At 41.6% G+C, this 26,389-nt stretch overlaps 1 protein-coding gene across 1 annotated transcript in view; it reads left to right on the plus strand.

The window, feature by feature from the left end:
- The window catches only part of CRACR2A (calcium release activated channel regulator 2A), a 48,117-nt gene that overhangs the window by 11,384 nt on the left and 10,344 nt on the right, over positions 1-26,389 (plus strand). Inside the window, 4 exon segments of the mRNA XM_062011416.1 lie at positions 20,810-20,921; positions 23,125-23,267; positions 23,960-24,060; positions 26,229-26,236. Of these exon segments, the coding sequence (XP_061867400.1) occupies positions 20,810-20,921; positions 23,125-23,267; positions 23,960-24,060; positions 26,229-26,236 (364 nt within the window).

Below are 26,389 nucleotides of genomic sequence, written 5' to 3' on the forward strand. Positions count from 1 at the left end.
TAGAGAAAGGTCATACTAAGCCGTCCACCAGTCCACGGAATACACCAATTTTTACTATCCCTAAAAAATCAGGGAAGTGGCGGCTGTTACATGATCTAAGAGCTGTTAATGCAGTGATGCAGGACATGGGTGCTTTACAGCCAGGATTACCCTCTCCTGCAATGCTTCCAAAAGAGTGGCCCCTGTTGGTGATTGACCTAAAGGACTGTTTTGTCACAGTTCCCCTACATGAGGATGACAGTGAGAAGCTTGCCTTTACAGTACCATCGATTAACAAACAAGAGCCAGCAAAACGATATCAATGGACTGTTTTACCTCAGGGAATGAAGAACTAGCCAACTATTTGTCAAACTTATGTTGCCTGGGCGCTGGCACCTCTGCGCAAAAAAATACCCTTTTCACAAGATGGTAGGGATAAGTTAATGCAGCTGGCAAGCTACTTCAGAAACAGGTGCTGCAAGTTAATCAATTGGGCCCTGGGTGATCTCATGGGCAGAAGCAGCATATAAGGAGGTAGCTAGCAAAGGAAGGGTGGCTTTGAGTCAACTCTGGTGGTTGTACTATGTTGCCTGTGTACGTCTCTGCAAGTGCATTACTTAGACTCTCTACGTCTTCGAGTGAATATTCCTTGCACCACTACAACAGGCCTCAATCTGGAGTACTTTGTCCCATTCTGGGTTCCTCAGCTCAAGAGGGACAGAAAACTTCTGGAGAGAGTCCAGCGCAGGGCCACCATCAGGGGACTGGAACATCTTTCATACAAGGAAAGGCTGTGGGATCTGGGGCTGATTAGTAAAGAGGAGACTTGCGGGGGGATCTTATTAGTGTTTACAAATATCTAAATGGTGGGTGTCAGGAGGTCGGGGCATCCCTTTTTTCTATTGTATCTAGCAACAGGACAAGGGGTAATGGGATCAAGCTGGAACACAAAATGTTCCATTTAAATATAAGAAAAATCTACTTCAGTGTGAGGGTGACGGAGCACTGGCACAGGCTGTCCAGAGTGGTTGTGGAGTCTCCTTCCTTGGAGGTCTTCAAGACCCGCCTGGACACATTCCTGTGCGACATGATGAAGGCTGACCTGTTTCTGCAGGGGGGTTGGACTAGATGGCCCCTTCCAACCCTACGATTCTATGACTATAATTGCAATTTACTCCACGTTATTGGATGAGTCATGTGATTACTTCAAGGTCAGTTACTTAAGTAACATAATAGATAGTTCCATTCGCTCAACCATCTCCTTCAGAAATAAAACTGCTTACAAATTGAAAATACAATTCTCTTCTATTAAGACCCTTGATTTCTGTTCTTTAGGCTACAAACACTTCATTCAAAATAGGTTGTATCATAAACTGACGCAAGCATTCATAGCTCCAAATAATACAAAACAAGGATGTGTGCTTTATGAGGTTTTTTTTTTTAACTGCTCTGCAAAAGGCAGGTCACTCTTAGCATTTCAAATTAAATTTTCATCATGATTATCCACTCAGGTGTACTGTAAATCACTAGACTCTATACATGAAGAGCCCTGCTGATAATAACTTTCTTAAGTCATGACTTGCAACAACCTCATTCTCTCTGACTGCAATAGTTAAAAACTTACCTGAATTCCTGTCTCTGAGTTTCTAGGCTTCACTAATATACTTTTTCAGCATTTATAGGTACAAATTTCTGCAACACACTCAGAAACCTGAATCATCAGCAGAAAGCTGAGTAGTAAGCTTGCTTAACATTGAGGTCACCAATGTAAAGACTATGTATGTTCTCTATATAAGTATTAAATATTAAATAATTATAATATAACATTTATATTAACTATAATATGTTATATTAAATACTTATATGAGAGTTAATACATTTTAGAAACACTGGAAAATAAAAATTAGGTTCCGTCCTTTTGTTACAAGAAGTATAATTTTCCTACAAAAAAATTATCATTGTTAAAATAACCTGCACCTCTTCTGTAGTACGCCTGACACATAAACAAGCACTTCACTGAGAAAGAGAAGAAAAATAGAAGAAAAATTGCTTAGAATGATAACATTAACAATTCCAAACAATCGTAGACTTTGGAGTGAAAACACTTGGCATTTGTCCCTAGATGAATCCACAAATTCAAATGGTGGGAAAAAACCAAACTATGCCCTTCTCTGCAGAACCTCAAGTCGCCGACTGCTAGCCATGTCCTCATCAACCTTTCTTCTTTTTAATGTCTCCATCCAATCAGCTAGTTTTCACTGAGTTTCTCATAAAATGGGCCTCTCCCAAAGGCTAGCTTTCCACATAGCTGAAGAAGAAAGTCGCCTCCCTGGCTTCTTGATGGCCTCTATGGAAGTAGTAAGCAAAACTATCCATGTGTTATAATTCAGATGTTCAAAAGCAACACAGATAAGCAATGGAAGCTGGCAGATTAATTTATTCCCCATCCTGTTCCTTCAGTATAGAAACACTAACAAAAATCAACTAATGTGCAGGGCAACAAGAACTGCGGAACCTCCTGCTTTCCTTCCAGCACTGTTCTCTCTGATTTTCATTGCCTAAATATTGGGGGATTCAATCTGAAAAGGCCAGGTGAAGTTGAATCGACCTGCTTAGTGCTGCTAGCCTTCTTCAGAAATAAAGCTATTCTAAGCAGAATTTTAGTGGAATTCTTTCATTGCTTTGGATGCTTCCATTTTAATGTATTTAAGAAATGAAAAGCTAAGAACTGTCTGGAAATGCATTTTCTTACAAAAGGACACTGAATTTAGAGGCAACAATCATCATGGAAATCACTATTCACAATAATCACAGGATCAATTAGAGCTGTCAGGGCACCCTGCCTGCAGTCTCTGCATGCCTCCAGCACCCATGCTTTCCTTTTCTCCCTCTGTCTTCTCTTCCTGTCTTATTCAAGGACCCCATATCCAAGAATACCTGTTCTTCCTCCCTGTTGTTCCTTGCCTGCCTGCTGATTGCAAGAACACTGAGCCTTCAATAAACTGTTGATTTACCTAATGTCTGAGGAGGATGGTGGTAGAAGTGTGCATGTGTATCTGAGTCTGTGTTTTCCCCACAAATTCTGTCTATATGTCTAACATCAATAAACCCTTACTGCATACAACTAGAATTTTGGCCAGTGCTGTATTTTGGGTAACAACTCTAGCTAACATCTCTGGCTGCAGTGTCAGTTTTTATGTATGCATACAAACAGTAGTGACATTAGCAGTTATACAACTTGTGTCAGAATTATTTAGAATGATTTAACTATTATTTTGACATATTTCCAAAACATGTTAGCGCAGAGAAGTAAAAACTATTGTTAAGAAGGAGCACCCTACAATATATGCAGTACATTTCAAACATGGTGAAGTCAAAACCGAGCTGACTCCATCTGAGTTTACTGTGTTGGATTGTCCCAAGCACTAAAACGAAATGCAAATAACTACACATTGATAACAGTATTATATTAGTATATGGTGTACAACATGATGTTCTGTCAAGGAGGTATTGCCAATTCATATGGCCTGTTCCATTTCTTGACAAATTATTCACATTGGAAACAGACCCTCCACGCTGAAATAAAAGCCTGGAAAACGTTCAAGCAGCATAAGTTCCTTTTAGTTGTCTTGTCTTTCAGGTTTTTAATGACTCACTGCTAAATGGAGCTACTTTCAGCTCGTAAAATCTGGTTGACAAGAACATCTTTAAAGTACACCATTTTCACAAGTAAAACCCCTTGAAATAGTCTGCCTCCTCCATAAGTTTTTGCTAAAAATGTATCTTCTAGAATCAAAACCTTTTATCTGCTTGAAAACATAACAAAAATTTGGCTTCGAATCTAAAATACACTATTTCTACTTTGTCAAGGAATGTTACACCCTTGACCTAAATTAGAGAATTTTCAGATGAAAATTAAATATTATCTTCAAATAAACATTCTTTTTTAATGGAAAAAATGTTGGGGGGACATTTCTGTCTACATTGTTACTGAACTTTGTGGACCCAAGCTTATGCGAATTGTACTAGAAGGCTCGAGAGACATGTTGCAAGTATCTCCTTAGTTATTTGGCACTTGGTTTGCAGTTGGGTTCACAAGCATTTTTGTTCTAAAATTTTTCAGAATTTCTGAAACTCTAAATGTGCTCTTGGAAACCCACTTCCACCTGAGTCAGTGGACTATGGGACAAGACTATGTGAGGGAGGCACACAAGAGTGCATTTAATTTGCTAGTGCACTGTTTTTCCGTTGCAAGAAGTAATGGTGCGATATGAACCCCCCTTCCAAGATGGAAGTTGGGGTTCTAGAACTCCTATCTACATGCTAAACTTCATAATTCGATTACAAGCAGTAGTTGAAAGAATTACTAATCAAACTGCTTGGGCTTTAGAATTAATAGCAAAACAATTATCTCAACTCGAGCAGCCGTGTATCAGAATCGACTAGCTTTGGATAGCTTTCTGCTGCTTTCTGCTAGCAGCAGAAGGAAGCATGCGTGGAAAATTTAATACACCTGAATGTTGTGTAGAAATTGATGATCATGGGGATACAATTACAAAGATTTCAGATGAAATTAAAGGAGTCACACATGTACCTGTACAACGATGGGACTCAATTTTAAAAATTGACTAGTAGGATAATTTATTTGGTGGTGCTTGGTGGAAGAAATAAGGATTTATGATATTGTGTTCAATGTTAAGCTTATTGTTTTTACCTTGTATGATCCCATGTTTGATTAGACTGATCCACTCTGTATGCAAATTACTGCCATGCCCATAGATCCTGAAAAAGCGTCAAGTGGTAAAACCAACCCTTTGATGGTATTAAAATTAAAGGAAGATCCAAAATTTATATCAATCAAACAAGTATTAACTCAGTTAGAAGCTAAAACACAAATCAATAGTATCAAAAAGAAAATGGGGGATTGTGAAATGTGTTCCCCTGATTTGTGTCAATGTGGAAACAATGAATATGGATGGTAATTTTTGGTAGCTTTATTTGCTCTTGTGTAACTTGTTCTTGCTTTTTATAACAGCAGCTTGACAGAGAATTTCTGCTCTAGATTGGAAGTTGTTATCCCAGTTGCGGTCCACGGTCAGCCAGTTCGGGGTAAATAGTGAACCAGTGAAACAAATGATTGATTATGTATGGGGAACCCAGTTGTTATTGCCTGCTGATTGTCGAGGCATAGTAAAACTTATTTATTCACAACATCAGCAGCTGTTATTTCATTCACATTGGCAGACATTAGTGAATGAAAGTGTTGCAGCTCAGCGTCAGCAAGGCGACCCTCTCTATGGTGTGACGGTGGAAGAGCTAATGGGTTTGGGACCCTTCCTCCGTACAGAGGCTCAGGCTTTGATAGGGCCTGATAAGTGCAGGGAGGCAATGCGATTAGTAAGGGAGGCTATGGAAAAGGTAAAGGACCCAGGTGGAGTGCCAATATATATGGGAATCAAACAGGGTCGGGACGAGATGTTCGGGAACGTTTATTGATAAAGTTGCCTCTGCCATAGAGAGGGCTGGAGTTCCGGATTATATGCGTGGTGCCTTGTTAAAACAGTGCGCCCTGCGGAATTGTAATTCAGCTACTAGGACAGTATTGAGTACATTAGGGGCTAATTGGTCAATTGAAGAGGCTTTAGAGCGTATGGCCCAGGTCCCGACAGGTCAGCAAGCTTTTCTCGTGGAAGCTATTAAGGAATTGGGACTAGGATTAAAGGAGCAGGCGAAAGCAACTCAGAATCAGGTGTTAGCCGCCCTTGCACCCCTTCAGCCATCCGTTATGACTACTCAAAGGGGCTCTTCAAGTGGACGAATAAGGTGTTACCGGTGTGGCGGAACGGGACATTTCCGTCGTGAATGCAATGCTACAGGAATCTGGTGCCAAAAATGCCAAACGGACAATCACAACACCGGGGCGTGTCGTCGCAGGTCGGGAAACTCCACTTCGAGCGTGTCGAACCGCAGTGGCCGCGCTCAGACACAAGTCGCCGCTGCAGCCCAACAGATGCCAGTAGCTGCCTCCAGCCAGCCACAAGTGGGAGCCTCAGAATGGACCTGGCAGCAGCAGTAGACATTACCATTATGACAACAAGCCCACAGAAGATACCCACTGGAGTGAAAGGGCCAGTCACTATAGGGGGACGAGCAGTGGGCGCATTGTTATTAGGACGCTCGTCAACTACCATGCTTGGACTTTTTGTTCTCCCTGGAGTTATTGATGCGGATTATTTGGGAGAAATTATGATCATGGCCCACACCCCCTTTCCACCAATACGAATTGTGAAAAATCAGAGAATTGCGCAATTAATACCATTGGAACAAATGTCAAAAGGAATAAAGCCAACAAAAGAGGACTTAAGAGGAGAAGGGGGATCTGGCTCCACAGGAGGACTTACAGTGTTGACTATGGATCTCAGTGAATCTCAGCGGATCTCAGCCTGTGGAGACAGCTCCCGAACAAAAGCCGCTAGAAATGTAGCACAGGACTGTCTGATAAACTACCCGGGCACCTACAAAACAGTGGATGCATGGTCTGGCTACTTGCTTTCTTCTCGTTTCGGATGCAGTGGCATATCTTTTAAGGACAACCGGTATTTTCCACGTGAGATGAAAAGGTAAAATGTACGACTCCGGTTATAGCTCCCACAAGAGATTTGTTCAATAGGAAGGAAGCACAGCGCTGTCTGTTAGGCTACGCGGAGAAATACTTGCCAGTGGAGGCAAGGTGTACCTGTGTGCTTTCTTTCTTGCTCCCAGTTGCAGTAGCATGTCTTTAAACAGCACCAGTCCCACAGGGATCGGTTTTGAGGCCAATCTTGTTCAATACCCTTTCCCAGATGCAGTGGGCGTAACTTGTAGGAGCTGTATACAGTCCTGCGCACTTTGCCTGCGCCAGGTCCTTCGTAAAAAGCAGGCTGCTGCTAACAGTGATGTGTCTTAACCTGGGATCTACAAGAAAGCACATATGCAGATGATGCGTCCACTGGTACGTAGGCCCCGTGTAGACTATCAGCCTGCACTGTCCCAGCTTCCTAGCAGCTTTTCGTTAGGAGCTGTATTTGTATATTTGGAGAGTATTTGCAAAAGGAGCCAAGAGGCTTAATGCACACCTCTGGGAAAAAAAGAGTTGATCTGGCAGTAGTAGAAAATATGGACTTACAACAGGGAGATCCGCGGCGAGTCGTCACAGCAGGATATGATGTTGGGTAAAGGACCGTTTGCTGACCCTCAGGTACAAGCCCGACTGCATGAAGCTATTTTGCAGCAAACACAGACACTGGCTCGTCAAGCATTTAAGATTGTTCCTGACATGGGGGTGCCAGTTCCCTCATATACAACTATTATGCAGAAACCTAATGAGCCTTTTATGACCTTTTTAGACCGTCTAAGAGCAGCTCTGGATCGTATACCAAACATATCAACTGAAGTAAAGGCGGAAATAGGGTTACACTTAGCAGTTGCTAGTGCTATGACTGCAAAAAGATCCTGCAGGCTCTCCTGCGGACAGCAACTTTGGTCGACATGATAGAAGCCTGCTCTAGGGTAGGATCGTCGGCACATTTAGCTGAAGCTATGGCAACAGCATTGAAACCTTTAGTTCAACCTCACAAAGGAAATCGGAGGCCAAAATGCTTTAACTGTGGAAAAATAGGACACGTGAAAAATCAGTGTCGGTCCAGACCATTGGTACGGACAAACAGCTCCGCCAGACCATCTGGGTTCAACGGCGGATTTCATGGCAATTGTTACAGATGTGGCAAGTTTGGCCGTAGAGCCACTGAGTGCCGCTCTCGAGTGGCCAGACATACAATGCCTAAGGGAAACAGGTTAACAAGCGCCAAAAGGGCGAGTGCGATGACACAAAAACACCCTTCAACACCAACAGCTAGTTGGATGGCCTCAGATCAGCCACTGCAGGAAGCGCAGGAGTGGATGTGGAAACAGCAGTAGATGTAACCATCCACAAGACAGCGGTAACGGTTATCTCATCTAACGCTAACGGACCCCTTGGCTATGGTTTAAGTGCTTTGCTTTAAGGACGGTCATCGGCCTCTCGACAGGGTATTTTTGTGCTCTCCGGTGCGGATTATTGGAATAATGGTTAAAGTTTGGCAGCCACCAGTTCATATACCTAAAGGAACTAAAATAGCTCAATTAGTTCCTTTCAGAGCTAAAGTTCCTTTTGCAGGAAGTCGTAAGCGTTGAGACGGTGGTTTTGGATCCACTGGAGTACCTGAGGTAAGACTGGCAATGCCACTTTCACAGGGAAAGCCCACTCAGACGGTTGTATTCCAACATCCAAATGGTGAACACATGGTTGGGTACAACACATTACTGGATACGGGAGCAGATGTTACTATTGTTCCATTATCCTATTGGCCAAAAAGCTGGCCTTTAGAGAATTTAGACACCCCTGTTGTTGGAGTAGGAGGAACACAGATGACAAAAATTAGCACAGACCTGATTTCCGTATGCATACAGGGCGAAGAGAATAGATGTGTGCAAATTAGGCCCTATGTAATGAATACTTCAGTTTGGCTTTTAGGTAGAGACACCTTAAGCCAAATGGGCTTTCGTTTGTCAAATGAAAATTTTTAATGGCGGCCCATTGATGGGCGACCAATCCTAAAGTTCACCTGGCTCACAGATAAACCAGCTTGGATTGATCAATGGCCGCTAAGCAAAGAAAAGCTCGCCCACATTCATGAATTAGTAAATGAACAATTAGAGAAAGGTCATACTAAGCCGTCCACCAGTCCACGGAATACACCAATTTTTACTATCCCTAAAAAATCAGGGAAGTGGCGGCTGTTACATGATCTAAGAGCTGTTAATGCAGTGATGCAGGACATGGGTGCTTTACAGCCAGGATTACCCTCTCCTGCAATGCTTCCAAAAGAGTGGCCCCTGTTGGTGATTGACCTAAAGGACTGTTTTGTCACAGTTCCCCTACATGAGGATGACAGTGAGAAGCTTGCCTTTACAGTACCATCGATTAACAAACAAGAGCCAGCAAAACGATATCAATGGACTGTTTTACCTCAGGGAATGAAGAACTAGCCAACTATTTGTCAAACTTATGTTGCCTGGGCGCTGGCACCTCTGCGCAAAAAAATACCCTTTTCACAAGATGGTAGGGATAAGTTAATGCAGCTGGCAAGCTACTTCAGAAACAGGTGCTGCAAGTTAATCAATTGGGCCCTGGGTGATCTCATGGGCAGAAGCAGCATATAAGGAGGTAGCTAGCAAAGGAAGGGTGGCTTTGAGTCAACTCTGGTGGTTGTACTATGTTGCCTGTGTACGTCTCTGCAAGTGCATTACTTAGACTCTCTACGTCTTCGAGTGAATATTCCTTGCACCACTACAACAGGCCTCAATCTGGAGTACTTTGTCCCATTCTGGGTTCCTCAGCTCAAGAGGGACAGAAAACTTCTGGAGAGAGTCCAGCGCAGGGCCACCATCAGGGGACTGGAACATCTTTCATACAAGGAAAGGCTGTGGGATCTGGGGTGATTAGTAAAGAGGAGACTTGCGGGGGGAGTGTTTACAAATATCTAAATGGTGGGTGTCAGGAGGTCGGGGCATCCCTTTTTTCTATTGTATCTAGCAACAGGACAAGGGGTAATGGGATCAAGCTGGAACACAAAATGTTCCATTTAAATATAAGAAAAATCTACTTCAGTGTGAGGGTGACGGAGCACTGGCACAGGCTGTCCAGAGTGGTTGTGGAGTCTCCTTCCTTGGAGGTCTTCAAGACCCGCCTGGACACATTCCTGTGCGACATGATGAAGGCTGACCTGTTTCTGCAGGGGGGTTGGACTAGATGGCCCCTTCCAACCCTATGATTCTATGACTATAATTGCAATTTACTCCACGTTATTGGATGAGTCATGTGATTACTTCAAGGTCAGTTACTTAAGTAACATAATAGATAGTTCCATTCGCTCAACCATCTCCTTCAGAAATAAAACTGCTTACAAATTGAAAATACAATTCTCTTCTATTAAGACCCTTGATTTCTGTTCTTTAGGCTACAAACACTTCATTCAAAATAGGTTGTATCATAAACTGACGCAAGCATTCATAGCTCCAAATAATACAAAACAAGGATGTGTGCTTTATGAGGTTTTTTTTTTTAACTGCTCTGCAAAAGGCAGGTCACTCTTAGCATTTCAAATTAAATTTTCATCATGATTATCCACTCAGGTGTACTGTAAATCACTAGACTCTATACATGAAGAGCCCTGCTGATAATAACTTTCTTAAGTCATGACTTGCAACAACCTCATTCTCTCTGACTGCAATAGTTAAAAACTTACCTGAATTCCTGTCTCTGAGTTTCTAGGCTTCACTAATATACTTTTTCAGCATTTATAGGTACAAATTTCTGCAACACACTCAGAAACCTGAATCATCAGCAGAAAGCTGAGTAGTAAGCTTGCTTAACATTGAGGTCACCAATGTAAAGACTATGTATATTCTCTATATAAGTATTAAATATTAAATAATTATAATATAACATTTATATTAACTATAATATGTTATATTAAATACTTATATGAGAGTTAATACATTTTAGAAACACTGGAAAATAAAAATTAGGTTCCGTCCTTTTGTTACAAGAAGTATAATTTTCCTACAAAAAAATTATCATTGTTAAAATAACCTGCACCTCTTCTGTAGTACGCCTGACACATAAACAAGCACTTCACTGAGAAAGAGAAGAAAAATAGAAAAAAAATTGCTTAGAATGATAACATTAACAATTCCAAACAATCGTAGACTTTGGAGTGAAAACACTTGGCATTTGTCCCTAGATGAATCCACAAATTCAAATGGTGGGAAAAAACCAAACTATGCCCTTCTCTGCAGAACCTCAAGTCGCCGACTGCTAGCCATGTCCTCATCAACCTTTCTTCTTTTTAATGTCTCCATCCAATCAGCTAGTTTTCACTGAGTTTCTCATAAAATGGGCCTCTCCCAAAGGCTAGCTTTCCACATAGCTGAAGAAGAAAGTCGCCTCCCTGGCTTCTTGATGGCCTCTATGGAAGTAGTAAGCAAAACTATCCATGTGTTATAATTCAGATGTTCAAAAGCAACACAGATAAGCAATGGAAGCTGGCAGATTAATTTATTCCCCATCCTGTTCCTTCAGTATAGAAACACTAACAAAAATCAACTAATGTGCAGGGCAACAAGAACTGCGGAACCTCCTGCTTTCCTTCCAGCACTGTTCTCTCTGATTTTCATTGCCTAAATATTGGGGGATTCAATCTGAAAAGGCCAGGTGAAGTTGAATCGACCTGCTTAGTGCTGCTAGCCTTCTTCAGAAATAAAGCTATTCTAAGCAGAATTTTAGTGGAATTCTTTCATTGCTTTGGATGCTTCCATTTTAATGTATTTAAGAAATGAAAAGCTAAGAACTGTCTGGAAATGCATTTTCTTACAAAAGGACACTGAATTTAGAGGCAACAATCATCATGGAAATCACTATTCACAATAATCACAGGATCAATTAGAGCTGTCAGGGCACCCTGCCTGCAGTCTCTGCATGCCTCCAGCACCCATGCTTTCCTTTTCTCCCTCTGTCTTCTCTTCCTGTCTTATTCAAGGACCCCATATCCAAGAATACCTGTTCTTCCTCCCTGTTGTTCCTTGCCTGCCTGCTGATTGCAAGAACACTGAGCCTTCAATAAACTGTTGATTTACCTAATGTCTGAGGAGGATGGTGGTAGAAGTGTGCATGTGTATCTGAGTCTGTGTTTTCCCCACAAATTCTGTCTATATGTCTAACATCAATAAACCCTTACTGCATACAACTAGAATTTTGGCCAGTGCTGTATTTTGGGTAACAACTCTAGCTAACATCTCTGGCTGCAGTGTCAGTTTTTATGTATGCATACAAACAGTAGTGACATTAGCAGTTATACAACTTGTGTCAGAATTATTTAGAATGATTTAACTATTATTTTGACATATTTCCAAAACATGTTAGCGCAGAGAAGTAAAAACTATTGTTAAGAAGGAGCACCCTACAATATATGCAGTACATTTCAAACATGGTGAAGTCAAAACCGAGCTGACTCCATCTGAGTTTACTGTGTTGGATTGTCCCAAGCACTAAAACGAAATGCAAATAACTACACATTGATAACAGTATTATATTAGTATATGGTGTACAACATGATGTTCTGTCAAGGAGGTATTGCCAATTCATATGGCCTGTTCCATTTTTTGACAAATTATTCACATTGGAAACAGACCCTCCACGCTGAAATAAAAGCCTGGAAAACGTTCAAGCAGCATAAGTTCCTTTTAGTTGTCTTGTCTTTCAGGTTTTTAATGACTCACTGCTAAATGGAGCTACTTTCAGCTCGTAAAATCTGGTTGACAAGAACATCTTTAAAGTACACCATTTTCACAAGTAAAACCCCTTGAAATAGTCTGCCTCCTCCATAAGTTTTTGCTAAAAATGTATCTTCTAGAATCAAAACCTTTTATCTGCTTGAAAACATAACAAAAATTTGGCTTCGAATCTAAAATACACTATTTCTACTTTGTCAAGGAATGTTACACCCTTGACCTAAATTAGAGAATTTTCAGATGAAAATTAAATATTATCTTCAAATAAACATTCTTTTTTAATGGAAAAAATGTTGGGGGGACATTTCTGTCTACATTGTTACTGAACTTTGTGGACCCAAGCTTATGCGAATTGTACTAGAAGGCTCGAGAGACATGTTGCAAGTATCTCCTTAGTTATTTGGCACTTGGTTTGCAGTTGGGTTCACAAGCATTTTTGTTCTAAAATTTTTCAGAATTTCTGAAACTCTAAATGTGCTCTTGGAAACCCACTTCCACCTGAGTCAGTGGACTATGGGACAAGACTATGTGAGGGAGGCACACAAGAGTGCATTTAATTTGCTAGTGCACTGTTTTTCCGTTGCAAGAAGTAATGGTGCGATATGACCCCCCCTTCCAAGATGGAAGTTGGGGTTCTAGAACTCCTATCTACATGCTAAACTTCATAATTCGATTACAAGCAGTAGTTGAAAGAATTACTAATCAAACTGCTTGGGCTTTAGAATTAATAGCAAAACAATTATCTCAACTCGAGCAGCCGTGTATCAGAATCGACTAGCTTTGGATAGCTTTCTGCTGCTTTCTGCTAGCAGCAGAAGGAAGCATGCGTGGAAAATTTAATACACCTGAATGTTGTGTAGAAATTGATGATCATGGGGATACAATTACAAAGATTTCAGATGAAATTAAAGGAGTCACACATGTACCTGTACAACGATGGGACTCAATTTTAAAAATTGACTAGTAGGATAATTTATTTGGTGGTGCTTGGTGGAAGAAATAAGGATTTATGATATTGTGTTCAATGTTAAGCTTATTGTTTTTACCTTGTATGATCCCATGTTTGATTAGACTGATCCACTCTGTATGCAAATTACTGCCATGCCCATAGATCCTGAAAAAGCGTCAAGTGGTAAAACCAACCCTTTGATGGTATTAAAATTAAAGGAAGATCCAAAATTTATATCAATCAAACAAGTATTAACTCAGTTAGAAGCTAAAACACAAATCAATAGTATCAAAAAGAAAATGGGGGATTGTGAAATGTGTTCTCCTGATTTGTGTCAATGTGGAAACAATGAATATGGATGGTAATTTTTGGTAGCTTTATTTGCTCTTGTGTAACTTGTTCTTGCTTTTTATAACAGCAGCTTGACAGAGAATTTCTGCTCTAGATTGGAAGTTGTTATCCCAGTTGCGGTCCACGGTCAGCCAGTTCGGGGTAAATAGTGAACCAGTGAAACAAATGATTGATTATGTGTGGGGAACCCAGTTGTTATTGCCTGCTGATTGTCGAGGCATAGTAAAACTTATTTATTCACAACATCAGCAGCTGTTATTTCATTCACATTGGCAGACATTAGTGAATGAAAGTGTTGCAGCTCAGCGTCAGCAAGGCGACCCTCTCTATGGTGTGACGGTGGAAGAGCTAATGGGTTTGGGACCCTTCCTCCGTACAGAGGCTCAGGCTTTGATAGGGCCTGATAAGTGCAGGGAGGCAATGCGATTAGTAAGGGAGGCTATGGAAAAGGTAAAGGACCCAGGTGGAGTGCCAATATATATGGGAATCAAACAGGGTCGGGACGAGATGTTCGGGACCTTTATTGATAAAGTTGCCTCTGCCATAGAGAGGGCTGGAGTTCCGGATTATATGCGTGGTGCCTTGTTAAAACAGTGCGCCCTACGGAATTGTAATTCAGCTACTAGGACAGTATTGAGTACATTAGGGGCTAATTGGTCAATTGAAGAGGCTTTAGAGCGTATGGCCCAGGTCCCGACAGGTCAGCAAGCTTTTCTCGTGGAAGCTATTAAGGAATTGGGACTAGGATTAAAGGAGCAGGCGAAAGCAACTCAGAATCAGGTGTTAGCCGCCCTTGCACCCCTTCAGCCATCCGTTATGACTACTCAAAGGGGCTCTTCAAGTGGACGAATAAGGTGTTACCGGTGTGGCGGAACGGGACATTTCCGTCGTGAATGCAATGCTACAGGAATCTGGTGCCAAAAATGCCAAACGGACAATCACAACACCGGGGCGTGTCGTCGCAGGTCGGGAAACTCCACTTCGAGCGCGTCGAACCGCAGTGGCCGCGCTCAGACACAAGTCGCCGCTGCAGCCCGACAGATGCCAGTAGCTGCCTCCAGCCAGCCACAAGTGGGAGCCTCGGAATGGACCTGGCAGCAGCAGTAGACATTACCATTATGACAACAAGCCCACAGAAGATACCCACTGGAGTGAAAGGGCCAGTCACTATAGGGGGACGAGCAGTGGGCGCATTGTTATTAGGACGCTCGTCAACTACCATGCTTGGACTTTTTGTTCTCCCTGGAGTTATTGATGCGGATTATTTGGGAGAAATTATGATCATGGCCCACACCCCCTTTCCACCAATACGAATTGTGAAAAATCAGAGAATTGCGCAATTAATACTATTGGAACAAATGTCAAAAGGAATAAAGCCAACAAAAGAGGACTTAAGAGGAGAAGGGGGATCTGGCTCCACAGGAGGACTTACAGTGTTGACTATGGATCTCAGTGAATCTCAGCGGATCTCAGCCTGTGGAGACAGCTCCCGAACAAAAGCCGCTAGAAATGTAGCACAGGACTGTCTGATAAACTACCCGGGCACCTACAAAACAGTGGATGCATGGTCTGGCTACTTGCTTTCTTCTCGTTTCGGATGCAGTGGCATATCTTTTAAGGACAACCGGTATTTTCCACGTGAGATGAAAAGGTAAAATGTACGACTCCGGTTATAGCTCCCACAAGAGATTTGTTCAATAGGAAGGAAGCACAGCGCTGTCTGTTAGGCTACGCGGAGAAATACTTGCCAGTGGAGGCAAGGTGTACCTGTGTGCTTTCTTTCTTGCTCCCAGTTGCAGTAGCATGTCTTTAAACAGCACCAGTCCCACAGGGATCGGTTTTGGGGCCAATCTTGTTCAATACCCTTTCCCAGATGCAGTGGGCGTAACTTGTAGGAGCTGTATACAATCCTGCGCACTTTGCCTGCGCCAGGTCCTTCGTAAAAAGCAGGCTGCTGCTAACAGTGATGTGTCTTAACCTGGGATCTACAAGAAAGCACATATGCAGATGATGCGTCCACTGGTACGTAGGCCCCGTGTAGACTATCAGCCTGCACTGTCCCAGCTTCCTAGCAGCTTTTTGTTAGGAGCTATATTTGTATATTTGGAGAGTATTTGCAAAAGGAGCCGAGAGGCTCAATGCACACCTCTGCCCATACCTCCTCCAGGAAAGCTGCTGAGAGTGTAGCGCACTGCTGGCTGATACGGTGGCTGATACCATACGCATGTTTCTCCTTTTAGGTGATCTGTAATTCTGCTTCAGTAGAACAGCCAAAATACTGCTAATGAGTTTTTACATAGAATTGAATGGCCACAAATGGCTACATTTTAGTCTCAGAACTGGTGTCCTTCATCTCAGTGGTGTATATCATCATAAAGGAACTGATGATGAGCTGTTGCCTATATTTGTGGATTTTAAGGCAAGATGAAAATATGAGGTTTAAACTCTCTCCTTTTAAAATTACTCATTTGCTTCTTTATTTTTTTTCACTTTAACAAAAGGGAGAAACTTTTACTACAGTAATGGATAAAACCAAATACTGCACAGGTCTGGTGCTGGAATCAGCAATAGCTAAGGTGTTCACTGGGAGTGTGAACTAGTAGCTCCATACCTTCATATGTTTTGCTTTTGGCATCTATAGAGTGGGTACATTTTTTTTTTCCAAAGTGAGTTAATTCTCCTTGATTTGGTGATATTTTAAGTGCTAGTTTAAAATTAGATGGCTTCTTAAATGTAGCAGTAGTGTTTTTAAAATAATGGGGTGCTATATTGAGTGAGGAAAAAAGTGGTAGATGAACTTCATTGTAGATAAATGTAAGGAAGATAAAATAAATCACACTTACATGATGCTGGGCTTGAAATGGGCAGTTAAATCTCCAGAGAAAGCCCTTGGGGTCATCGCAAAGAGCTTGCTGAAATCATCAATTCAGGACAGCCAAAAAACCCCAGTGAAATGCTATGCATGATCAGGATGGGTACTGAGGACATGATAAAGCATATTCTGTCACTACATAGAATCTTGGTATGGCCACATCTTGAGCAGTGAGTGAAGATCTGTGACACAAGAAGAATGTAGTGGAATGAAGAAGGGTACAGAGAATAGTAACTCAGTAGTTAAAGGTAAGGAACAGCTATTCTGAGAGAAGTATTTTTAAATCACAGGAGGTAAAGAGTAGAATATGATCTTAACAAAACCATGAGATCACTGACTAGGCTTATTCTTCAAATCACTAGCATTAGAACCAATGGGAATTTAATAAGACTCAGAAGAAATAAGCTTAGAAAATGTGAGAAAGACATTTTTATTCTAATAGAAAATGAAATCTTCAAATGCCATTAGCTCTGTCTGCTGTTGTGCTATGCATTTGGAAGACAAACCTAGTAAAAAGGTGGAATGCTTTTCAAACAACAGAGTTCTAAACAGAGAAGACAAACATAAGGGTAAATAGGAAGGGAAGAATGAACTGACTTCTCATTGGGCTTAGCATGGGACAATGTCAGAGTCCATCTTTGATGTAAGAAGAGGAGAATCAGCATGGCAGAAGATTAATGCACAAAGTGTGCACATCACTATATTTTTTTAAGGGGAAGAAAGAACTGATACATAAGCAATTATGAAACCCAAACAATTGTCATTGTGAGTACATGGAGGGGCAGAAATTAAACTCTTCTGTGTGTGTTGATCCTGAACTCATCATCTGAACTTCGTGAATTCACATTATATTCCTCATTGGTTAATGTGGTCAACTGCAGCATCTCCTTTTTGTCTCCGTTTCTGTTATTTGACACCGTTACTGTGAAGCGAAAGATTACATTATCAAATATTGCTGAAATTGTACAGTTACGTGCTGAGTAAAACTGGATTATATGAACCTGGAGAACAGAGATTTAATCAAATAGTTTTCATTTTTCATATAAATAGTATGCCCTTATGACTTTATTGACTTGACTGCATGTGGAGAGTATTTGCCTGCTAATGTATTAGGTATTTTTTTCTGTTGTCTGTTAGTTACAGTTCTTATAATTGTTACACTTTTGATTATGACGGGATATTATTTTATCTTTCTGGTTAGTTTGATCAGAGTTAAGAGAAATACAAATTCCAAACACATAAGAGGAAGAAAACTATCTGAATCAACAGCTTAATAATATGGGACTAAAGTCATTCTCCCTGTCACACAGAAGCAAAGATTTATATGATTCCTATGGAAACAGTGACTGCAGTGCAATGCGTTCTGCCTGTACAAAGTTACAGGGTTTTTCGGTACATAGTCAATCCAGCCCAGATCATAGTGACATTATACTGCATGAATATAGTATTTTAAAATATAATCTTAGCATCTCTGCTATAGCTTTCGTTGCGGTTTGGCCCTGTTAGCAAAGAAGCATCACGACAGTTTCTCGCTCGGTGCTCCCATTCACCTCCACCCTTGTTAGGATGGCAGAGGCCCCAGCAAAGTGGGAGTAAAAAGATAAGCAAGGTTGCTGTGGATTAAGACAAGGGCAGGGAGGGCTCACTGCCAATTACGGTACCAGGCACAACAGACTCTAGTACTCAACTCAGAGAGGAATGTGGGAAAGTTTATTCTGCTGCCTACAAGAAACAGAATGGAATAAAAGCAAAAAGGGAGTAGGATGATGAGAAAATTATGACCAGCACTTTAAGATCTCCATCCCCTTCTCTCCTTTCTTCCCAGGCCCAGCACACTGCTCCTGATATCTCTGCCTCCTCAACACCCCCCCTCAACGGCTCAGGAGGGCAGGGAATTGGGGACGTGGTCAGTCTCTCACAGATGGACTCTTCCACTTCTCTCTTCCTAGATGAGGATGACTCCTTGCATTCTTCTGCTGCTCTTATGTGGGATCCTTCCCCTGGGACACAGTCCTTAACAAAAGTCTGTGGTGTGGGTTCTTCCCAGCTGCTGTGGCTTCTGCCGATACAAGGTCCCTCACACAGGACGCAGTCCTTGGTGAATATCTCTGGCGTGGATTCTTCACCATGGTTGCAGTTTCTGCAGATAGAGGGTCCCTCCCTCAGGACATGGCCTCTTCTGGGCATAAGTTTAATGAGCTGCTTTGTCATGGGTTCCTTCCCACAGTTACAGCTTCTGTGAATATTGGATCCCTTCCACGGGACATGGCCTCTTCCGTCCATAGTTTTAATGAGAATCACTGGCCCTGGCTCGGGGTCTGTAGGGAAGTGATTGGATCCCTCCCATGGGACATGACCTCCTCTGGCCATAGTTGCTGCCCCTGGCTCAGGGTTCTTAGCAAAATGAGTCTCTGCCCCTGATTTGGGGTCATTATCAAAATGAGTCTCTGCCGCTGATGATCTTTAGCAAAATGCAAACAAATCTCAGCTTCACCAGTTCTCTCCGTAGAGTGCAGGGGAATCTCTGCACACCTCCTCTTCTATTCCCTCACTGACCTTGGAGTCCGCGTGGTTGTTTCTCTCACTCTTCCCACCCCTTGCACCACCACCAGCCAGAAAAGAAGAAGGGACAGAAGAAGGAAGAAACAGGAAGAAGCCTCCTCTTCCAGCTTCTTCTTTAAAAGTGATGGTTGAGGTGTTTAATTGGCTCAGCCCCAGAAGTGGATCTGGCTCAGAGCTGGGGAGAGTTTTGAGCAACTACTTACAGGAGCCATCTATAAAGCCCCTTCCGCCTTACCAGAAATGGCTGTTGTGTCAAACCATTACACCTTTCAAAATAATTGTTAGTTCTTTATGAATTTGTGTTATTTTATTCCATTTATGAGTGTTAATTTGTGGAGGAATGGTTAAGGGAGAATGGACATGGATCCCGGGGTATAATGTTAGGCCCGTTGGGGCAAGGCAGCCTGGGCTCTAGTTATATGGATTTGGTGCACAATCAAGACCAGAGTCAGAGCCATGGTTAAAGCAGTTGCTGTCACGCAGACAGCAACTTTCTGTTCCCTCAAGGTCGGACTGTTTTCGGCTAAAGGTGGTAAACAACTTTGGGGAAAAACAAGATGGGAAAATGTGAGGGAGCTTGCTTATTGCAGAAACCGCAAGTAGGATGAACATGAAAATGTAATCTATTAGCTGCTGTTGCTGAGCTAGCTTTGAAGCTGCTGTGTACATGAGTTAGAGCCTGCTCTCAATAAGGAAGAAGATTTCTGCTATCATACACATTGAGTAGGACTGATTTCTTCCCACCCACCTGAGAATCAGACCCTGGGTTGATAGCCGCATGAAGTAGGCTTAGAGCTGGTTTTTCAGGCTTCAAGCCTGGTTTCAGGCTTCAAGCCTGGTTTTCAGACTTTGAGTCTGGTTTATTTTTCAGGCTTCGAGCCTGGTTTCAGGCTTCAAGCCTGGTTTTCAGACTTCTAGTCTGGTTTTTAGGCCAAGAGCCGAAAACTTCGCGGCATTAATTTCTTAATGAAGCTTTTTCTTTAAGAAAAAAAATCTGAGATAGGAACTGGCTTTGCATTATGAGAGGAGTAAAGTAGCAACGAGGACTTCTGGACTTTTCTTGTGCTGTCTATTTGAAACATTGCAGTCACATGAAGAGGCACTTGTCTGGGCTGGTTTTCTCACTTAATTGGTTTACAAATGTTTTCCTCAAGTTGCTGTAACTTGATATTTGTTTATTATTGCTGTACATCCTAAGAAAATTACTTTCCCTTCTCATTTTTTACTTGTGACTGAAAGCAAGCTGTCAATGTCAAGTGTTCTGATGTTTGAAAGGGAGAAAGAAATAAAGGAGGAATGGTTTGTAGTGTTTCTCTCTCAGCTTAGGCATGAATAGAAGTACCCCATTCAGTGCTCTTGAATGGTGAACAATGCAGTTCCAGGGTTTAAAAAAAAGAAAAAAAGTTTTGGTGAAAATAGTTATAACTGTCACACTTAGATACTGGTATTCTAAGTATTATCACTAGAAAACTGTTCCTCTGTTCCTTAAACTTAAGATTTAGTAGTCATTAAAATTGCATAGTGTATAGCTTTATTAGCCCTTGAGCCAGTGAAGCTTTCCTTTCATGAGGGAAAAATAAAAATTTATTCTATGACCTTACCTGCACAAAAATTCATATTTTCATAACCCTAGAACATTCTCTGGAATCCTGTGTTATGGCAGAAATGTAGGGCTTAGCTCATAGTGTTAGCAATGACTTGAAGTAATTCTACAAAGATCCACCCAGTATATTTTTATCTCTTAATAGGAAAGTTACTGCTTATGATGAAGAAATTCAACATCTCTATGAGGAAATGGAACAACAAATCAAAAAGGAGAAAGAGAAGTTTCTCTTGAAAGTGAGTGTCTCTTGTTATTGTGAGCGGGGATTCTGCTGGTCCCACTTCTAGTGATTTTATATTCATTCTTGATGTGAAATTGTCCTGAATTTGGCTGGGATAGGGTTAATTTTCACAAGAAGCTGGAAGAGGCACAGCCAGAAATGGGAGCCAGGCTGGCCAATGGATATGTGGTACCATACTGACTTCATGCCCAGTATAGAGCTGAGGGAGCTAGCCCAGAGGGGCAGATTTGGAACCAAGGTTTTCAGTAAGGAGTGACTGTGTGGTGAGCTATTACCTCGTGCATCACTTGTTTTGCATATTCTTTCATGACTTTTATGACTGTTTATTCTTCCTTTGCATTGTTCTATTAAATTGTCCTCTCAATCCACAAGGTTTTCCCTTTTCTTTTCTGATTCTCCTCTCTGTCCCACTGGGACAGCAAATGTCTACATGGTTCTTTGTTCCTGACTGGGCCTAAACCATGACAGAAATGAAAGTGCATAAAATGTGTTTCATAACAGAATACGAAAAAAACCCATCATTTACATCATTGAAACTTTTGTTCTGATTCAGGCTCTGCAGCTGCAAGCTATGTGACTTCTTGGATGAGAGGAGCATCAATGTCCTGTCCTCCATGGTTGGCATACACTAATAGTTGGCATTCTTTTGAAATGCCTCAATGCATTATCAATGTTGTTATAGGTCCAGCTTCTGATCACAATTACAAAAAATGCTCTTTGAGGTTGTTCAGAGCAGCACTAATCATGTTGAGTCCTGCTGTTCTGCTGTTGGGAAGGGGTAAGTTTTTACTGAAGAGCAATAGGAGATAAATGATGGTAATTTCTGAACTCCTCTCAGCTATTTGCAAAATAAACATAGGTCAGATTCTTTTGTCACTGCCGTGGTGCTTCCAGGACATGTGGCAATAAATTCCCTTTTCTTAAGAAGTCTCCTTTAAATCTCCTCCACTGCTTCCATGGTCTCTTCTTAGGATTTTTCTGTCCTGTTTTTTCTCCTAAAACAAGGAAACTAACAAGAACTCCCAGTATGCTCCAGGAGAGAGGCACCGTGGAATCATTTAGTTGGGAAGGTACTTATGCTACTCCTAACTTTCAAACTAGATTGAGTTGCTCCAGCATTTGTCTGAATTTTGAGTATACAGATGATGGAGGTCCCACAGTGTCTCTGGGTGGCCTCGGACAACCGGTCCTTCTGTGGAGGTTTTCAAAACACACCTGAATGTGTTCCTGTGTGACCTGATCTAGGTGGACCTGCTTTAGCAGGGTGGACTAGGTGATCTTTAGAGGTCCCTTCCAACTCCTACCATTTGGTGATTGTGTGATGACCTACTGACTCATACCTTTTCTTGAATGCAGTCATAGAAATGAAACCAGTATATGGTTTCCAACATCACGTAGTACACAAAATGTTGCTTAAATCTAAACAATCCTTTTGTGGTCTAACTATATAAGATATTTTTTGTTTCCTGACATAAAGTGTGTTAGAACAAAAGGAGCCTTAATCAGCCATCTAAGGAATCAGTCTTTTCACTTGCCTCAGAATAGTGAACCAGACTCATATTGTTTCTTTTACTTCAGCCTGAGTTGCTCTGCTGTGTGTCCACATGCATCCTGTGTCCTGTATCTCCCTGTATCTCCTGTATCCTATGTGTCCTGTATCTCCCATGTCAATCCTGGTATCTTGTATGTGAGTTGCAGTGTGACTCCATAATAATTTAGATTTTTCCATGTTGTTTCCATCAGTGCATTCTCATCCTTTCTCTGTGTCAGTAGTTGTCTGGTTTAGGAAACCAAATGTTCAAAAAGCTATTCACTTTTTTTTTTTTTTTTTTTCAGATTGCTTAGCTCTGAAGCAGCTCACTGATGCAACAGATGAGCATGGCTACTAGTGTGTAAAAGGATGAGAATATGTGTAGCTGGAAATGGGAGGATGCATTCTAGCTTCATTGTTTTAAGTTGGCTAAGCTCCCAAGACTTGTGCCTAGGATAGAAGAATTCTGCCTCCAGTTTGTAGAGTTGGTCCCTACTCACGTGCAGTCAGCACATTCTGTAGCAACTGCAGTCATTAAATTTGCTGGACTACACCAGTTTACAGAAGCTCAGAGTCTAGATTAATTTTCATGACTGTTTCTTTATGTCTCCTCCTGCTGACACAATTGTGCTGTTCTATTAATCCATTTCTTCTTTGAATTTTGCAGGACACAGAGAAGTTCCAGTCCTACAGTCAAGATCTGGAGCGCAAGCTTCAGTCAAAAGAACAAGAACTGGAACAATTGGTTCAAAGTCAGAAAATGGTATTAACTGATATCATTCAGAGTTCAAAAATAGATAATTTTTATTTGTTCATATGATTTTCTTTAGGTACTATTTTTGGTCCGAAAAATGCAAGTTGGTGTGACATGGCTCTGCCAAACTATGACCCTCTGTTGCTTTTGTCTCATGAATATTGATACTGGAATGCATTTAAAAGTAGATTTATGACTACTGGACTTGTGTGCATATGCTTAGGAAAAAAAAAGTTACCCTCTATTTTTGAAGTAATTTTCCTCTATCATTTAAAATAAAAAGAAAATTTAAAAAGCTGCAGATATTCTCCCCAGGTACCAGGCATTCCATGATCTCATTGTATATTACACTGAACCCAGGTTCCTAGTTGCTGATATTAAGCCTTCCTATTCACCATACATTCAAAATCATTTAGCTGCTAATCCTTTATGATGTATTGCGTCTTATAAGTGAGTAGATTCATTGTAATTTTTTTTTCTCCTTTTGGAAATGAGTAAGTCCATTTCCATCCTATGGCAAGTGAGTTCTGAAAGTGTCTAAGAATTTACTTAAGGCCAGCAGCTGCACTTTTATCTGAGAATTAAGTCAGTAGAACATTTTTCTGAGTGGCTATAAAGACAAAGCTGCAGTTGGTGTAAGCAGAAATGTGATTGGGAGACGTCTGAAGGAACCATAATGAAAATTAAAGTAAGACTTGATGAAGCACTACATAGCCACTCTCTCACCCCCTCCCTCTCCTTTCTGTAGGATGGCAGAGGCCCCAATGAGATTGGAGGTGAAAATATTAAGCAAGGGCCTCGTGGATCAAGACAAGGCCAGGGAAGGCTCTCTGCCAGTTATGGTTCCAGGTAAAACAGATTCAACTGCTCAACTTGAGCAGGAAGACAAGAACATTTAAATACACTAGCAACTAGAAACAGGACAGACAGAAAGCAAAACCCCAGCAGGATGATGAGAAAAATACCACCAGTACTTTAAGACCTCTTTCCCCATCCCTTTTACCTTCTCAGGCTCAGACACCTGATCCTGTACCTTGGCAGTGCAGGGAATGGAGGAGGCTGTGATCAGTCTCTCACCAATGGTCTTTGCTGCTCTTTCCTCCTCCTCCTCGGATTCCTCACATTCTTCCCCTGCTCCAACACGAGGTCCTTCCCACAGGATACAGCCTTTAATGAGTTCTTCCCAAGGGCTGCAGCTCCTCACAGAATCCCCCAGTGGGGGTCTCCTTCACAGCTGACACAACTCCAGGCACATTCTGCTCTATCACCACCTCCCCACAGTCACAGCCCCTCTGGGCACAGTCATTCCCTCTACCATGGGGTCCTTATAGAGCTGCCAGCAGATCTCAGATCCACAGTTACCCTCTGTGGGTACAGGGGGACAGCTGCTATCTTGTCACAGGATGCAGGGAGGTCTTTGCTCCAGCACACTTCCTCCTCTCTTCCCTCACTGACCTTGGTTACTTCCCTCTTATCTTACTTCTTCCACTGCCTCCAAGCCCTCCATTTCTCCCTTCTCTTAAAAAAAAGTGACAGAGGTGCCTAATTGGCTCAGGCCCAGAAACAAGTCTCACTCAGCGCTCGGGAAAGTTTGAAATTACTTCTTACAGGAGCCACTCCTACAGCCCTTCCCTTGTTAGCAGAAATTACACAAAGCCAACACAGTATGGCTTATCCTGGCTAGTGTTTGTATGAAGGCCACTCAAAACACATATCTAGTGAGGTCTTTTTCAGACTGCATTGGAAGCTGAAGTAAATTTAAATCCTATTGCTATTCCATTTTCCCATCAGCAGTTTGTTGAAGCAGACTATGAAGTAGCTTATCTCTTAGTATAGTGTTCAGGTGCAGTTTTAGAATTAACCTTGGTTATTAAGGCTATTGTCCTGAGTAGATTTGATATATCTCAGTGAAAAATGACTGCCTATTGTGTTGGGAGTTAAGCTAAAGACCTCTGGTGTCTTTGAGTCTTAGTGCTACAGAGGTTTGTATGGCCACCAGGGACAAGGTATTTCAGGTCATGTAGTTCGTATATTTGGTTACTATTCTCAGAACTACTGTGAAAATGTTGCCAAAGTGGTGATGGTATATTAACTTACTTTATTTCCCAGAGCATGCAGACTAATAAGCTGGAAATGTTTTTCAGCAGAACTGAAAATGTGCTTTATATAGATGTGTGTGTGTATTACTAGCAGCTTATGGTTGCAGTGGAGTTTGAGATTTTAATAGAAAAGGATAAGCAAAACATGAGTTAAAAAATCTCTGTATAGTGATAACGGGCTACTAGTTCAGGTCATGAGAGACGTGTATTTTTGTCCCCAAAATTTATGGCAATGAATGAAAATTTTTATTACTAAGTAACAGAGCAGTTTGAGATTTTATTTATTATTTAACCCATCAAATTAAGTTCTGTATTGTTTCTGCATCTTTCTGTAAGGCTTCAGTGTATCTGTAAAAAACGTTTGCAAGGCCAGACTTTAATGCCTGACTCAAAGCACTGCTGGGCAGTGAGTTAATTTCTGATGTCTTCTGGAAATCAGCAGCCTTAGGGATTCTGTTGGGAAGCTTTTCCCTCCCCTTCTGTCCTCCTCTCTCCTTCCTCACAACCCCCACCCCAACAACCTAAAGCCAAAAGCATCCATGATCTTGCTTGCCTCTGCAGCATTAAGATCAAACTCGCTTTCTCCCTCTTTCTCTTCCACCTTTGCACAAATAGGAAAACAGTCCAGTTAGGATACCTCCTGCAAACGAATTGGTGCCACAGTGTTCTTCCCTAATCAACTCCTGATCTTGGGAACAGTTGCTTTCTTCACAGACAATACAAATATTCTCTCTAGCATCCAATTAGCTGAGCCTGGAGTAAAGAGGATCTGGATGGGCAGGACCAATTTTTCTTGCTTCTAATTAAAAAAAAAAAAACAAACCCTAAGTGATAAACCATTTCTGAAAGTTTACAGTCTGATTGTCTAGGTCTAATTCTGTCTCTTTTCCCTATGCTTCTGCCTGTAATGTTAAACAGACATGGAAGTGAGTAATTCCATGGGAGCTCCTGGCTCCACCATAGTAACAGAGAGAAGAATCGGGTAATAGATGGCATAAGCCAAAAAAATCAAGACTTTGCTTTTGTTATCTAGGTCAAAATGTGCTGTTTTCTCTCAGTGATTGGTACAGAATCAAACT

Source organism: Colius striatus, chromosome 1 (assembly GCF_028858725.1).
Source record: "Colius striatus isolate bColStr4 chromosome 1, bColStr4.1.hap1, whole genome shotgun sequence".
Classification (NCBI taxonomy): Eukaryota; Metazoa; Chordata; class Aves; order Coliiformes; family Coliidae; genus Colius; species Colius striatus.